This window comes from Oncorhynchus mykiss, chromosome 23, assembly GCF_013265735.2.
Source record: "Oncorhynchus mykiss isolate Arlee chromosome 23, USDA_OmykA_1.1, whole genome shotgun sequence".
NCBI classification, from domain to species: Eukaryota; Metazoa; Chordata; class Actinopteri; order Salmoniformes; family Salmonidae; genus Oncorhynchus; species Oncorhynchus mykiss.
Genome location: NC_048587.1, coordinates 22,985,124 through 23,001,973, shown reverse-complemented (window position 1 = coordinate 23,001,973; position 16,850 = coordinate 22,985,124). Strand labels below are relative to the sequence as shown.

Below are 16,850 nucleotides of genomic sequence, written 5' to 3'. Positions count from 1 at the left end.
GGGGATCTACTTACACTTCTGGCTGATCTTTGCTGTGTTCCATAGGAATTCCAAAGCACTCGGGAGGCCAAGCGGCGATTTCTGCTGGCGTACACACTCATGCTGGATTTTTATGGGATCAAACTCCTGGATAAAAGTGGGAATGTCGCCCGAGCTTCCAACTGGCAAGAACGCTTTCAGCACCTCAATGAGTGAGTGGTAAACACAGGTGTACTTACACACACTCACACAATTTCTGTCTGGGTCTATAGCGAAGGTGGTTTGGTGATGAGTAACCTATCTCTCCCTCTCTCCCCAGGTCCCAGCATAACTATCTGCGGATCACACGCATCCTCAAGTCTCTGGGTGAGCTGGGCTTTGAGGCCTTCAAGGCCCCCCTGGTGCGTCTGCTGCTGGACGAGGCTCTGTGCCGGGGCACCCTGCCCAACATGCTGCACAGCACCCTAGAGTATTACGTCTACACCATCCGCCTCCGCTCCCACCGCCGCAGCCTGCTCCGGTACGCCCGCCAGCACTACCAGCCGGCCAACACTTTCCTCTGGGGGCCCCCGGCCAGGAGGAGAGGAGCTGAGGCAGGGCCAGGAGGCAGGGTGGCAGAACCCACCCCAGAGAGGGAGAGGAGAGGAGGAGACCCCCATAGAGCTTGTAGTCCACTTACGAAGAAGGACTCAGTGGGAGGGGGTGGTGGGGGAGGAGATGGGAAGGGAATCAAGGGCTATACCGTCTCCACCAAAAACCTCCAGGAGGGGGTGATGGAGAGGGGTAGGGGGGACAGGGGCAAGTACATTGAGACTGTTCCACTGTAGGGAGAATACTTTAGGGAAGAAGTGGTGTATGTGTGTCTTGATGGATTGGGGGGTGGTTGGGGGGGTTATTGTAGCAATACTGGCCAATGCCATGTTTTTATGAACTCAAAAGTCGTAGCTAAGTTGTAGTAGCTAAGTTTAGTATGCAGCACAATCCTTAACGTTAAACTACTCTTGCAATGTTTTCTCTCTTGTCACAATGCCATTCTTCCTTTTGTGTAGATTGACTGCACTTGGTAATCCACTAATTGTACAGAACCTTCTAGCCAAGCAGATCACATGTAGGGCTTACTATACAACAAGCAGCCTGATCGGTTGGAAGTATGAAACAAATAATCTGATAGGATATGAAGAACTGCTTGAAAGGGCGGCTGCTGTGTGGAACCTTGCACCTTTGACAATCTGTCTTCCTATATGAAATAGCTCTGTTACTTCCTGAGCTGATCTTACTGTTGACTGCTGAGCCTGGCGATGACGGTGAAACTTTGGGTTTCGGACTCCCATCTTCCTACACAAAGCCTTCTGTAGCTTTCCGAGCAGCCAAGCTAGTCAGACGCACAGGCTCATATGAGCTTTTCAGGTATACTGTAATGTAATTGATAATATGGGCTCAAGTATTAACACTGTAGCTATCGGTGTGTCGAGACTGTAGTGTGTGTGTGTGCTAGGCAATTTGTGTACTACTATCTGAAGTGCCTCTTTTTCTATTCATCTTTTACTGGTTGATTGTGTGCCATTAGGGATGTGTGTGTACTTACCAGTGTTTGTGTTAAAGGGTGTTTTCGGGTATGAATGTGGTTACCTGATGGGTGTTAGCGAAAAGGTAGGATTTGCTTTCACAAGGACAGAACGTGACCATTTCAGTGTACCGGTATGCTTATAAACACACAAATAACTTGACGGCAGCTTGACATAGCTCTTTTTTTGAATGGCACACATTTCACATGATTCACAGTAACGGGTGACAACAGTACCTGGCACTTGGGTCCTGAGTCCTGGACCAATCTATTGGGGACGTGCAAGACTTTAATTGGATCCGAATCCAGGATGGTGATTTGCCTGTTTTTTTTTTTTATTGGGAAAATAAAAATGCATAACTGTTGAGTGTATGTAGATACAAATAAGCATTTATAGTAAAGCCTATACACAACTTATTATTCATACAGACAGATTTACTCACTCTTTCCCTCACCCATAAACCCATACACAATAGAGTATCTCGTCTTTGTATACAGTGCATATCTGTTTTTTTAGGATTTCTCTCTCTCACACTCTCTTTCTCTTCCTACTCTTCATCTACCACTTCTTCCGCAATTGCGAGAATTAAAGGAGGCTGAGTGGATGGCTTGAATCCAACTCTCTTTCGTTCTAGTTCTTTCTCATTCTGTCTCTCCTTATCTCTAGCCATGCAGTTGGCTGGCATTGGCGTACTGAAATAATAATGTGCCAATGAAGACCAGTTAAAATGCCTAATTTCCCCCCCACCCCATCTTTCAGAGGATATTTAGATTATGATAAAGAAGAATCTATTCCCTCTCTGTTTCTCTCCAGACCCTCATTGTTTAACTGCCTCTATTGTCATCTGGGCTAAGATGACGCAATTTGGGAGGGGATGGAGGATTGGCACGAGAAACAGGAATGAGGAGAGGAACTAACTGTAAATCCAGTCTATGGAATGCTGGAAACTCTTCAAATGTTTTACTTCCACATACAAGGTATAGTGGTCTGTTTCAGGGATAGATGCATCTCTCTCTCTCTCTCTGTCTGCGTCCATCCCTGTGACTGACTTGTCTTAGTGACTGACTTGTCTTTGGATGTGTAAAGGTTCCATACATAAGTATGTTTTGTAACTTGTATCAATTCTTATGATTTGTATAGAAAGTGTATGGAGACACATTTTTTACTGTATTAAAATATGGCAAGTCAAAAGGAAAAGACAATGTGTACTTTCTTGTGCGTATGTGTGTGTGTGTTGTGTGTAAGAGAGAATATATGGGAGTAGAGAGCGCTGGTGGCAAGACCCTACTGACAAACCCAACCAGCTACATTTCTCATTGTTTGACATGTACTAATGGAAAATGATATTATCACCGTTAGATCTATAGAACATGTTTGTTCAAGCCATTCTATGAGCCTGACCTACTATGACCCCAACTGCCCCACGGCAGTTTACAAGACCACAGAAGGCGAGTGTATAGACAGCAGCACACATATGAGTCCAAAGAGTGCTATGGATATCCAGAGTTATGGCAATTTCAGGTTAACAGTAGAGATTTTAAAACGTAAAAGCTCTGAAGTAACACACACAGGTTGGTGTAAATTAAAGTGTGTTGTGAGAAGAAAAATGCGTGTGATATGATGTGTGATCTTTCACATACACGCAAACACGCACACACAAACACATGCAAAAGGCAGTTATACAATTTCAACATTTCAAATACATTTCACAACAGATTTCACAACACATTAGGTGTGTATTTTTATCTGTTTTTTTTTCTTAAATCAAATTTTACTGCTTGCATGAGGTACTAGATGTGGAATAGAGTTCCATGTAGTCATGGCTCTATGTAGTACTGTGTGTTTCACATAGTCTGTTTTGGACTCAGGGACTGTGAAGAGACCTCTGGTGGCATGTCTTGTTGGGTATGCATGGGTGTCCAAGCTGTGTGCTAATAGTGTAAACAGACAGCTTGGTGCATTCGACATGTCAATACCTCTCACAAATACAAGTAGTGATGAAGTCAATCTCTCCTCTACTTTGAGCCACGAGAGATTGACATGCATAAAAAATATGCATAAAAAATTGTATTAATGTTAGCTCTCCATCTACAGTACCAGTCAAAAGTATGGACACACCTGCTCATTCAATGGTTTTTCTTTATTTTCACTATGTTCTAATGGTTACTATGTAACCAGAAAAGGGTTAAACAAATCCAAATATATTTTATATTTGAGGTTCTTCAAAGTACCCTTTGCATTGATGACAGCTTTGCGCACTATTGGCATTCTCTCAACCAGCTTCATGAGGTAGTCACCTCAATGCAAATCGTCTGGGTAGCCAGTTAACTAGATGTTCGGGAGTCTTATGGCTTGGGGGTAGAAGCTGTTCAGAAGCCTCTTGGACCTAGACTTGGAGCTCCAGTACCGCTTGCCGTGCGGTAGTCTATGACTAGGGTGGCTGGCGTCTTTGACCATTCGTAGGGCCTTCCTCTGTAGGCTGTCGATGAGAATGGGGGCATACTCGGTCCTCTTTTTCCTGTAGTCCACAATCATCTCCTTTGTCTTGATCACGTTGAGGGAGAGGTTGTTGTCCTGGCACCACAAGGCCAGGTCTCTGACTTCCACCCTATAGGCTATCTTGTTGTTGTCGGTGATCAGGCCTACCACTGTTGTGTCAATTGGCACATTTTATGATGGTGTTGGACTCGTGCCTGGCCGTGCAGTCATGAGTGAACAGGGAGTACAGGAGGGTACTGAGCATGCACCCCTGAGGGGCCCCTGTGTTGAGGAACAACGTGGCGGATGTGTTGCTACCTATCTTTACCACCTGGGGGCGGCCCGTCAGGAAGTCCAGGATCCAGTTGCAGAGGGAGGTGTTTAATCCCAGGGTCCTTAGCTTATTGATGAGCTTTGAGGGCACTATGGTGTTGAACGCTGAGCTGTAGTCAATGGATAGCATTCTCACATACATTTTCCTTAGGTCCATGTGGGAAAGGGCAGTAGAGATTGCATAATCTGTGGATCTGTTGGGGCAGTATGCAAATTGGAGTGGGTCTAGGGTTTCTGGGATGATGGTGTTGATGTGAGCCATGACCAGCCTTTCAAAGCACTTCATGGCTACAGACGTGAGTGCTACGGGTAGGTAGTCATTTAGGCAGGTTACCTTAGTGTTCTTGGGCACAGGCACTATGGTGGTCTACTTAAAACATGTTGGTATTACAGACTCGGACAGAGAGAGGTTGAAAATGTTAGTGAAGACACTTGCTAGTTAGTCATGCTTGCAGTACACGTCCTGGTAATGCATCTGGCCCCTTGGCCTTGTGAATGTTGACCTGTCTAAAGGTTTTACTCACATCGGCTGCAGAGAGCGTGATCCCACAGTCTTCCGGTACAGCTGGTGTTCTCATGCATGTTTCAGTGTTATTTGCCTCGAAGCAAGCAGAGAAGTAGTTTAGCTCATCTGGTAGGCTCGTGTCACTGGGCAGCTCTCGGCTGTCCTTCCCTTTGTAATCTGTAATGGTTTGCAAGCCGTGCCACATCCGACGAGCGTCAGAGCCGGTGTAGTATGACTTGATCTTAGTCCTGTATTGAATTTTTGCCTGTTTGATGGTTTGTCGGAGGGCATAGTGGGATTTCTTATAAGCTTACGGGTTAGAGTCTCGCTCCTTAAAAGCGGCAGTTATAGGCTTTAGCTCAGTGTGGATGCTGCCTGTAATCCATGGCTTCTGGTTGGCTTATGTACGGTCACTGTGGGGACGACGTCATCGATGCACTTATTGATGAAGCCAATGACAGATGTGTACTCCTCAATGCCATTGGAGGAATTCCGGAACATATTCCAGTCTGTGCTAGCAAAACAGTCCTGTACCCTAGCATCTGCTTCATCTGACCACTTTTTTATTGATCTAATCACTGGTGCTTCCTGCTTTATTGTTTTGCATGTAAGATGGAATCAGGAGGATGGAATTATGGTCAGATTTGCCAAATGGAGGGTGAGGGAGAGCTTTGTATGTGTGTCTGTGTGTGGCTTAAAGGTGGTCCAGAGTTATTTTTCCTCTGGTTGCACATTAAACATGCCGACAGAAATTTGGTAAAATTAAAGACAGGGGGTACCGGTACCAAGTCAATGTGTGGGGGTACGGGTTAATTGAGGTAATAGAGGTCATATGTACATATAGGTAAGGGTGAAGTGACTATGCATCGATAATAAACAGCGAGTTGCAGTAGGGTAAAAAAGGGGGTAAACGCAAAATAGTCCGGGTAGCCACTTGATTAACTGTTTAGCAGTCTAGTGGCTTGGAGGAAGCTGTGAATAATCCTCTTCGACCTAGACTTGGTGCTCCAGTACCACTTGCCGTGTGGTAGCAGAGAGAATAGTCTATGACTTGGGTGGCTGGAGTCTGACAATTTTTAGGGCCTTCCTCTGACATCGCCTGGTATAGAGGTCCTGGGTGGTAGGATGCTTGGCCCCAGTGATGTACTGAGCTGTATGCACTACCCTCTGTAGCACCTTGCAGTCGGATGCTGAGCAGTTGCCATACCAAGCGGTGCCATACCAAGCGGCATCACCGCTTGGTATGGCACCTGCTCAGCATCTGAACGCAAGGTGCTACAGAGGGTAGTGCATACAGCTCAGCACATCATGCTCTCGATGGTGCAACTGTAGAACATTTTGAGGATCTGAGGACACATACCAAATCTTTTCAGTCTCCTGTGGGGGAATAGGTGTTGCCGTGCCCTCTTCACAACTGTCTTGGTGTGTTTGTACCATGATAGTTTGTTGGTGATGTGGGCACCAAGGAACTTGAAACTCTCAACCCGCTCCACTACATTCCAGGTGGGAAAGGCAGTGTGGAGTGCAAGAGAGAACGCTTCATCTGCGGATCTATTGGGGCGGTATGCAAATGAGAGTTTGTCATACGGTTTATGGGATGCTGGTGTTGATGTGAGCCATGACCAGCCTTTTAAAGCTTGGCTACAGATGTGAGTGCTACGGGTTGGTAGTCATTTAGGTAACCTTGGCATTCTTGGGCACAGGGACTATGGTGGTTTGCTTGAAACGTGCCTCGGTCAAGGAAAGGTTGAAAAAGTCAGTGAAGACACTTGTTAGTTTTTACTATTATTTTTTATATAATTTATCCACAGGGATTTAACAGGTTTTTTTTCAGTAATTTTGTTAATGGGTGCATGCTAATTAGTAACTGGAATAAGCAATTTCATAAGTGCAGTATCTGGTTACTCCTCATTACACACCACCGAGCTGCAAATATTCTTACACCTTCAAAATTGGAATTACTACAAAACTTAAATATATGACCTCTTATACACTGTTTTAGGCTCAAATTTTGAACTTTGGTTTTCCTAGAAATGGCTACTATATTATGATGACTACATCTGATAGATTTAGATACTGCTTTAGAGCAGATTTCTCCAACATTAGTAAAGATGTGATCAATACTTGTGGATTATTTAACTCCTGTGCTGTTTGTAACTACCCTGGTAGGTTGACTGATAACCTGAACCAGGTTGCAGGTACTGACTGGTGACAGTTTGATGCTTTTTCTTGAGTAGGCAGCTTGATGAAAGCCAATCAATATTTAGGTCACCCAGAAAAATGTACCTCTGTTGATATCCCATACAGTTGAAGTCAGAAGTTCACATACACTTAGGTTGGAGTCATTAAAACTAGTTTTTCAACCACTCCACACATTTTTGTTAACAATCTATAGTTTTGGCAAGTCGGTTAGCACTATTTCACTTATAACTCACTGTATCACAATTCCAGTGGGTCCTGTTCCTTTAAACAGCTTGGAAAATTCCAGAAAATGATATCATGGCTTCAGAAGCTTCTGATAGGCTAATTGACATCATTTGAGTCAATTGGAGGTGTACCTGTGGATGTATTTCAAGGCCTACCTTCAAACTCAGTGCCTCTTTGCTTGACATCAAGTGAAAATCAAAAGAAATCAGCCAAGACCTCAGAAAAAAATGGTAGACCTCCACAAGTATGGTTCATCCTTGGGAGCAATTTCCATACGCCTGAAGGTACCATGTTCGTCTGCACAAACAATAGTGCGCAAATATAAACACCATGGGACCACACAGTCGTCATACCGCTCAGAAAGGAGACGCGTTCTGTCTCCTAGAGATGAACGTACTTTGGTGCAAAATGTGCAAAAGCAAAGTACAGTGGGGCAAAAAAAGTATTTAGTCAGCCACCAATTGTGCAAGTTCTCCCACTTAAAAAGATGAGAGAGGCCTGTAATTTTCACACTTTTTACACTTTTTACACTTCAACTATATGACAGACAAAATGAGAAAAAAAATCCAGAAAATCACATTGTAGGATTTTTTATGAATTTATTTGCAAATTATGGTGGAAAATAAGTATTTGGTCACCTACAAACAAGCAAGATTTCTGGCTCTCACAGACCTGTAACTTATTCTTTAAGAGGCTCCTCTGTCCTCCAATCGTTACCTGTATTAATGGCAGGTACACTCCAAACTCCACTATGGCCAAGACCAAAGAGCTGTCAAAGGACACCAAAAACAAAATTGTAGACCTGTACCAGGCTGGGAAGACTGAATCTGCAATAGGTAAGCAGCTTGGTTTGAAGAAATCAACTGTGGGAGCAATTATTAGGAAATGAAAGACATACAAGACCACTGATAATCTCCCTCGATCTGGGGCTCCACGCAAGATCTCACCCCGTGGGGTCAAAATGATCACAAGAACGGTGAGCAAAAATCCCAGAACCACACGGGGGGACCTAGTGAATGACCTGCAGAGAGCTGGGACCAAAGTAACAAAGCCTAACATCAGTAACACACTAAGCCGCCAGGGACTCAAATCCTGCAGTGCCAGACGTGTCCCCCTGCTAAAGCCAGTACATGTCCAGGCCCGTCTGAAGTTTGCTAGAGAGCATTTGGATGATCCAGAAGAAGATTGGGAGAATGTCATATGGTCAGATGAAACCAAAATATAACTTTTTGGTAAAAACTCAACTCGTTGTGTTTGGAGGACAAAGAATGCTGAGTTGCATCCAAAGAACACCATACCTACTGTGAAGCATGGGGGTGGAAACATCATGCTTTGGGGCTGTTTTTCTGCAAAGGGACCAGGACGACTGATCCGTGTAAAGGAAATAATGAATGGGGCCATGTATCGTGAGATTTTGAGTGAAAACCTCCTTCCATCAGCAAGGGCATTGAAGATGAAACGTGGCTGGGTCTTTCAGCATGACAATGATCCCAAACACACCGCCCGGGCAATGAAGGAGTGGCTTCGTAAGAAGCATTTAAAGGTCCTGGAGTGGCCTAGCCAGTCTCCAGATCTCAACCCCATAGAAAATCTTTGGAGGGAGTTGAAAGTCTGTGTTGCCCAGCAACAGCCCCAAAACATCACTGCTCTAGAGGAGATCTGCATGGAGGAATGGGCCAAAATACCAGCAACAGTGTTAGAAAACCTTGTGAAGACTTAGAGAAAACGTTTGACCTCTGTCATTGCCAACAAAGGGTATATAACAAAGTATTGAGATAAACTTTTGTTATTGACCAAATACTTATTTTCCACCATAATTTGCAAATAAATTCATTAAAAATCCTACAATGTGATTTTCTGGATTTTTTTTTCTCATTTTGTCTGTCATAGTTGAAGTGTACCTATGATGAAAATTACAGGCCTCTCTCCTTTTTAAGTGGGAGAACTTGCACAATTGTTGGCTGACTAAATACTTTTTTGCCCCACTGTACCATGTGAAGATGCTGGAGGAAACAGGTACAAAACTCTATAACCACAGTAAAATGAGTCCTATATCGACATAACCTGAAAGGAAAGATCATACTTTTTGGAGAAATGTCATCTGGTCTGATGAAACAAAAATAGAACTGTTTGGCCATAATGACCATAGTTATGTTCGGAGGAAAAAGGGGGAAGCTTGCAAGCCAAAGAACACCATCCCAACCGTGAAGCACGGGGGTGGCATGATCATGTTGTGGGGGTGCTATGCTGCAGGAGGGACTGGTGCACTTCACAAAATAGATGGCTTCATGAGGGTGGAAAATATGTGGATATATTGAAGCAACATCTCAAGACATCAGTCAGGAAGTTAAAGCTTGGTCGCAAATGGGTCTTCCAAATGGACAATGACCCCAAGCATACTTCCAAAGTTGTGGCAAAATGGCTTAAGGACAACAAAGTCAAGGTTTTGGAGTGGCCATTTCAAAGCCCTGATCTCAATCCTATATAAAATGTGTGGGCAGAACTGAAAAAGTGTGTACGAGCAAGGAGGCCTACAAACCTGACTCAGTTACACAAGCTCTGTCAGGAGGAATGGACCAAAATTCACCCAACTTATTGTGGGAAGCTTGTCGAAGCCTACCTGAAACGTTTGACCCAAGTTAAAGAATTTTAAAAGCAAAGCTACCAAATACTAATTGAGTGTATGTAAACTTCTGACTCACTGGGAATGTGATGAAAGAAATATAAGCTGAAATAAAAATTCTCTCTACTATTATTCTGACATTTCTCATTCTTAAAATAAAGTGGTGATCCTAACTGGCCTAAGACAGTGAATTATGGAATTGTGAAAAACTGAGTTTAAATGTATTTGGCTGAGGTGTATGTAAACGTCCGACTTCAAATGTACGTTATCAAGCATGTGCCTGTGTGTGAGACATTCACTACCCTTCCAGATTGGAACGTTTGCCTTGGCTTCTTGGTGTTTTTCTCCTTTTATTGTTTCAGTTTACTCTCAAGTTTGGACTGGAAACTTCTGCAGGTGTTGTGTCTGCACCTGATAAGAAGTGTGCTGCTTCCTGTCTGTACCACCAGTGGGCTCCGGGGATTTGTCTCTGTAAGAGTTGGTGTGATCATCATCCCTTTTTCACATTCACACCTTTGTAACAAGAAATCTTTCATTAATTTGGCCAATCAAAAGTTTAATTTCTAACACATTGTTTTATAATATTAATAATATTATTCATTTATTTGTAAGAGGTGCATATGATGCATCAGATTTAGCATTCACTTGTTCTCATCTACAGCTACATGTATTAAATCAGAGACATTTAGAAAGTGTATACTGTACATAGGCAAACATTGTGACCTTGAAGGTAAGATAACATGTGGCGAATAAGAAGGAAAATATAAACAAGAAAAACTTTATTGTTGAACATAGACAATAAACTCACCACTACTGTGTAAAATCGCTTAAATATTATAGGCCCAGTGTAGTCAAAAATGTAACTCCAATTAAATCGTCTTGAAAATCTACAGTGCCTTGCAAAAGTATTCATCCCCCCTTGGCGGTTTTCCTATTTTGTTGCATTACAACCTGTCCTTTAAATTGATTTTTATTGGGATTTCATTTAATGAACATACACAAAATTGTCCAAATTGGTGAAGTGAAATGAAAAAAAATTGTACTTGTTTAAAAAAAAATGTTATACAAAAAACGGAAAAGTGGTGCGTGCGTATGTATCCATCCCCTTTGCTATGAAGACCCTAAATAAGACCCGGTGCAACCAATTACTTTAATTAATTAATTAATTAGTCACATAATTAGTTCAATAAAGTCCACCTGTGTGCAATCTAACTGTCACATGATCTGTCATATGATCTCACCACTAACACCACCAAGCAAGCGGCACCATGAAGACCAAAGAGCTCTCCAAACAGGTCAGGGACAGAGTTTGGTGGAAGTACAGATCAGGGTTAGGTTATAAAAAAATATCTGAAACTTTGAACATCCCACGGAGCACCATTAAATCCATTATTAAAAAATGGAAAGAATATGGCACCACAACAAACCTGCCAAGAAAGGGCCGCCCACCAAAACTCATGGACCAGGCACGAAGGGCATTAATCAGAGAGGCAACAAAGAGACCACTTTAAGCCGTACACTCCACAGAGCTAGGCTTTACGAAAGAGTGGCCAGAAAAAGAAAAAAAAATAAGCAAACATGTTTGGTGTTCGCCAAAAGGCATGTGGGAGACTCCCCAAACATATGGAAGAAGGTACTTTGGTCAGATGAGACTAAATTGAGCTTTTTGGCCATCAAGGAAAATACTATGTCTGGCGCAAACCCAACACCTCTCATTACCCCGAGAATACCATACCCAGAGTGAAGCATGGTGGTGGCAGCATCATGCTGTGGGGATGTTTTTCATCGACAGGGACTAGGGAACTGGTCAGAATTGAAGATTGATGGATGGCATTAAGTACATGGGAATTCTTGAGGAAAACCTTTTTCAGTCTTCCAGAGAGGACAGTGACCCTAAGTGCACTGCTAAAGCAACACTTGAGTAACTGGAGCAGTTTTGCCTTGAAGAATGGGCAAAAATCCCAGTGATTTGCAGCTGTAATTGCTGCAAAAGGTGGCTCTACAATGTATTGACTTTGTGGGGGTTGAATAGTTATGCACGCTCAAGTTCAGTTTTTTGTCTTATTTCTCGTTTGTTTCACAGTAAAAAATATTTTGCATCTTCAAAGTATTCTTTCTTTCTCAAGCATGTGTAAATCAAATGATAAAAACTCCCAAAAAATACATTTTAATTCCAGGTATTGTAAGGCAACAAGATAGGAAAAATGCCAAGTGGGGTGAATACTTTCGCAAGCCACTGTATGGCAAGACTTGAAAATTAATTTCTTGCAATTTTCAACAACCAACATGTAATAATAACTCAAGGGTGTAAATACATATGTAAATTAGATATATTTAAGTATCTAACATTTCTAAAAACATATTTTCACTTTGTCATTATGTGGGGCATTGTCTGTAAGAGAAAACAAATCTATTTAATCAATTTTAATTTCCAGCTGTAACACAACAAAATGTGGAATAAGTCAAGGGGTATGAATACTTTCTTAAGGCACTGAACAGTTTACCGTATCTGGCGCTAATAGTGGAATAATAGTGTTTCAAAGTACTACTTACCCTCCAGTGTTGTGATTCACTGTGATATTCCACTATTGATTTCTCCCACCGGAGCGGCATTCTTTCAGAATGGGAAAGCTGTTCTGACTGTGCCAGTGTTTTCTAGTGGAAATCGCTCGGTCATTTCCTGGCTGCTAAAATTCTATACTATTCGCTCAATTACAGTTTATGTGAGAAAACAAGCACTGAATAGTGTAGGGAATCATTGTGCCATCTAAATCTCTGCGAAACAAAAAATATAGTTTTTACAGCTGTAACCTGAAATTGAGCGAACAGTGTAGAATTGTAGCAACCAGAAAATGAGTGTGATTTGAACTAACACAGCCACAAAGTCAGAACAGCTTTCCTGTTTTGACAACAGATGCTGCTCCGGCATTTGAAATCAATTGCCGAATATCACAGTCAATCACAACACTGGCAGGCAAGTAATACTGTGAAACACTACCATTCCACTATTACTGCAGATACATTATATTATGGACATTTTCTGAAATTACAATGCGAACATAAAATAAAAACATCCTATATGTAGCACCTTAAGGTTAGGTTTTACAATCAGATTTTATGACTTTGTGGCTGTGCATCAGAGCTGCCTCCAGAACTAAATTAATGACTAAAAACGCTAAACTGCGTTTCTCACCCGAAACTGGACTTGTTTAGGTGTCAGTCCGAGGTCAAAACTAACTGTTACTCTGAGAGAACTTCTGCTTTCTAAGGAGCAGAAAGAGATGTGAAAAGAACATAGGCCTACACCAGTAAGCACAAAGACAGTGCGTGTGTATGAAACATTTATTTGACCAAGGAGTTGACCATTAATTCAATAATTCATTATATATGGTTAAGGGGATTCACAGGAGGTTTCATGAGATGGAATAACACGCACACACACAAACCAAACACACGCGTTGTACTTGGTTGACCTTTGGCAACCCTTCTGGCCAGACTGTTGTTTATATCCAAACACTTAGCACAACTCTCACATAATCCGGCCTCTCCAGCTGTCCAAATATATGTTTTTCTGTATCTGTTTGTGACTGTGTTAATGAGTGTAACAGCACTGTGTGTGTGTGTGTGTGTGTGTGTGTGTGTGTGTGTGTGTGTGTGTGTGTGTGTGTGTGTGTGTGAGTGAGTGTACAGTGCCTTCAGAAAGTATTCATACCGCTTAACTTATTCCACATTTTGTACAGCCTGAATTAAAAATGGATCAAATATATTTCTCTTACATTGACATACAATACCCCATAATGACAAGGTGAAAACATGTTTTTTTTTCCTGAAATGTTAGCAAATTGATTGAAAATTAAATACAGATATCTAATTTCCAGTGCATTTGGAAAGTATTCAAACCCGGTGTTTCCTCCAACACGTTGGTGCGGCTGGCTTCCGGGTTAAGAAGGCAGGTGTTAAGAAGCGCGGTTTGGGGGGGTCATGTTTCACAGGACGCATGATATAACCTTCGCCTCTCCCAAGCCCTATGTGGAGTTGCAGTGATGAGACAAGATCGCAATTGGATATCACGAAATTAGGGAGAAAAAGAGGGTAAAATAAAACAAATAAAAATAAACAAAAACTTATGTAAATGTGATACAAAAATGTAACAAAAAAAATCTAGAATCCCGTTTTTGCTTTGTCATTACAGAGTACAGTATTGTGTTTAGATTGATGAGGCAAAACAATATTTAATTAATTTTATTAAAAGGCTGTAACGTAACAAAATGTGGAAAAAAATCAAGGGGTCTGAATATTTTCAGAATGCACTGTACATAAGTATTCACACCCCTAAATCAATACTAGAAGCACCTTTGGCAGTGATTACAGCTGTAAGTATTTCTTTAAAAGCCTCTTAAGGATCTGCCTCATTTTTTCAATTTTCCCTAAAATGACACCCAAATCTCACTGCCTGTAGCTCAGGCCCTGAAGCAAGGATATGCACATTCTTGGTACCATTTGAAAGGAAACACTTTGAAGTTTGTGGAGATTTGAAAGGAATGTAGAAGAATATAACTAAATAGATCTGGTAAAAGATAATACAAAGAATAATACATTTCATCTTTGAAATGCAAGAGAAAGGCCATAATGTATTATTCCAGCCCAGGTGAAATGTAGATTTTGGCCACTAGATGGCACCAGTATATGTGCAAAGATTTAGACTGATCCAATGAACCATTGCATTTCCGTTCAAAATGTTGTATAAAGACTGTCCAAATGTGCCTAATTTGGTTATTAATAACTTTTCATGTTCAAAATTGTGCACTCCCCTCAAACAATAGTATGGTATTATTTCATTGTAATAGCTACTGTAAATTGGACAGTGCAGTTAGATTAACAAAAATGTAAGCTTTCTGACAATATCAGATATGTCTATGTCCTGGGAAATGTTATTGTTACTTACAACCTCATGCTAATTACATTAGCCTACGTAGCTCAACCGTCCCGTGGATGGGACATCAATCCCAACGAAGTTTAACTTCTTATGGCTGGGGGCAGTATTGAGTAGCTTGGCTGAATAAGGTGCCCAGAGTAAACTGCCTGCTACTCAGTCCCAGTTGCTAATATATGCATATTAGTATATTTGTATAGAAAACACTCTGAAGTTTCTAAAACTGTTTGAATGAGTGTGTGAGTATAACAGAACTCATATGGCAGGCAAGAACCTGAGAAAAAATCCAACCAGGAAGTGGGAAATCTGAGGTTGGTCGTTTTTCAAACTCATTCCCTATTGAAGATTCAGTGGGATATTGGTCATGTTGCACTTCCTAAGGCTTCCACTAGATGTCAACAGTCTTTAGAACCTAGTTTGATGCTTCTAATGTAAAGTGGGGGCGAATGAGAGGGGCATGAGTCAGAGGTCTGGCAGAATGCTTTGAGCTCGTGACACTTGTTCACGTGAGAGGTAGCTTGCGTTCCATTGCTTTTGGAACATTATTGGTTGTTGGAACATTATTGAACATTTATGTTAAAAACATCCTAAAGATTGATTCTATACATCGTTTGACATGTTTCTACGAACTGTAACGGAACTTTTTGATATTTCGTCTGCTCCTAGTGAACTCGCTTCGCGACTTTGAATTTGTTTAAAAAACGCGCTAACAAAAGTAGCTATTTGGACATAATTGATGGACATTATCGAACAAAACAAACATTTATTGTGGAACTGGGATGCCTGGGAGTGCATTCTGATGAAGATCATCACAGGTAAGTGAATATTTATAATGCTATTTCTGACTAATGTTGACTGCACAATATGGCGGATATCTTTCTGGCTTATGGCGGATATCTTCTGGTCTCTGAGCGCCGTACTCAGATTATAGCATGGTTTGCTTTTTCCTTAAAGTTTTTTTGAAATCTGACACAGCAGTTGCATTAAGGAGAAGTGTGTCACGTAATATCAAGGTGGGTGGAATCAGGCGCAGAGAGCAGGTTACAGTGAGTCGATAGTTATTTATTCTCCGAAAACCAAACACGGTCAACCCAAATATGCAGGGTGAAATAATCCAACACAGGATCAAAATATTATCGGAGAAAATAACACACACGTATTAACCCAAAATACATGAATCCAAAACAATCCCGCACAAAACAAGGGCGGGACAACCTACTACATATAAGGACGTTAATTAAACTAAAATACACACAGGTGAAACTAATAAGACAAAACCAACAGACAAACGAAAAAGGGATCGGTGGTGGCTAGTAGGACGGTGACGACGACCGCCGAGCACCGCCCGAACAGGCAGGAGAGCCAACCTCGGCGGAAGTCGTGACAGTACCCCCCCCCTGACGCGCGGCCCCCGCAGCGCGCCGCCACCGTCCTCGAGGACGACCCGGAGGACGAGGTGCTGGGCGATCCGGGTGGAGGCGGTGGAAATCTCTCAGGAGAGAAGGGTCCAAAATATCCCTCACCGGAACCCAGCATCTCTCCTCCGGACCGTACCCCTCCCAGTCCACGAGGTACTGTAGGCCCCCCCACCCGGCGTCTCGAATCCAGAATGCCCCGAACTGTGTACGCCGGGGACCCCTCGATGTCCAGGGGGGGCGGAGGGACCTCAGGCACCTCACCTTCTTGCAGGGGACCAGCCACCACCGGCCTGAGGAGAGACACATGAAACGAGGGGTTAATACGGTAATACCTAGGAAGTTGTAACCTGTAACACACCTCGTTTATTCTCCTCAGGACTTTGAACGGCCCCACACACTGCGGCCCCAGCTTCCGACAGGGCAGGCGGAGGGACAGGTTTCGGGTCGAGAGCCAGACCCTGTCCCCCGGTGCAAACACGGGGGCCTCACTGCGGTGCTGGTCAGCGCTCCTCTTCTGCCGTTCGCCCGCTAACCGTAGTGAGTCCTGAACGGCCTTCCAGGTGTCCTTGGAGCGCTGTACCCATTCCTC

General features: G+C 42.6%; 1 protein-coding gene across 1 annotated transcript in view; it reads left to right on the top strand.

The window, feature by feature from the left end:
- LOC110502457 (opioid growth factor receptor-like protein 1) overlaps positions 1-2,735 on the top strand; it is a 7,242-nt gene extending 4,507 nt beyond the window's left edge. The window contains exons 6-7 of the mRNA XM_021580481.2: positions 46-191; positions 299-2,735. Of these exons, the coding sequence (XP_021436156.1) occupies positions 46-191; positions 299-806 (654 nt within the window). The 3' untranslated portion in view covers positions 807-2,735. The remainder of the gene's footprint in view (positions 1-45; positions 192-298) is intronic.
- Positions 2,736-16,850: the final 14,115 nt, after the last annotated feature.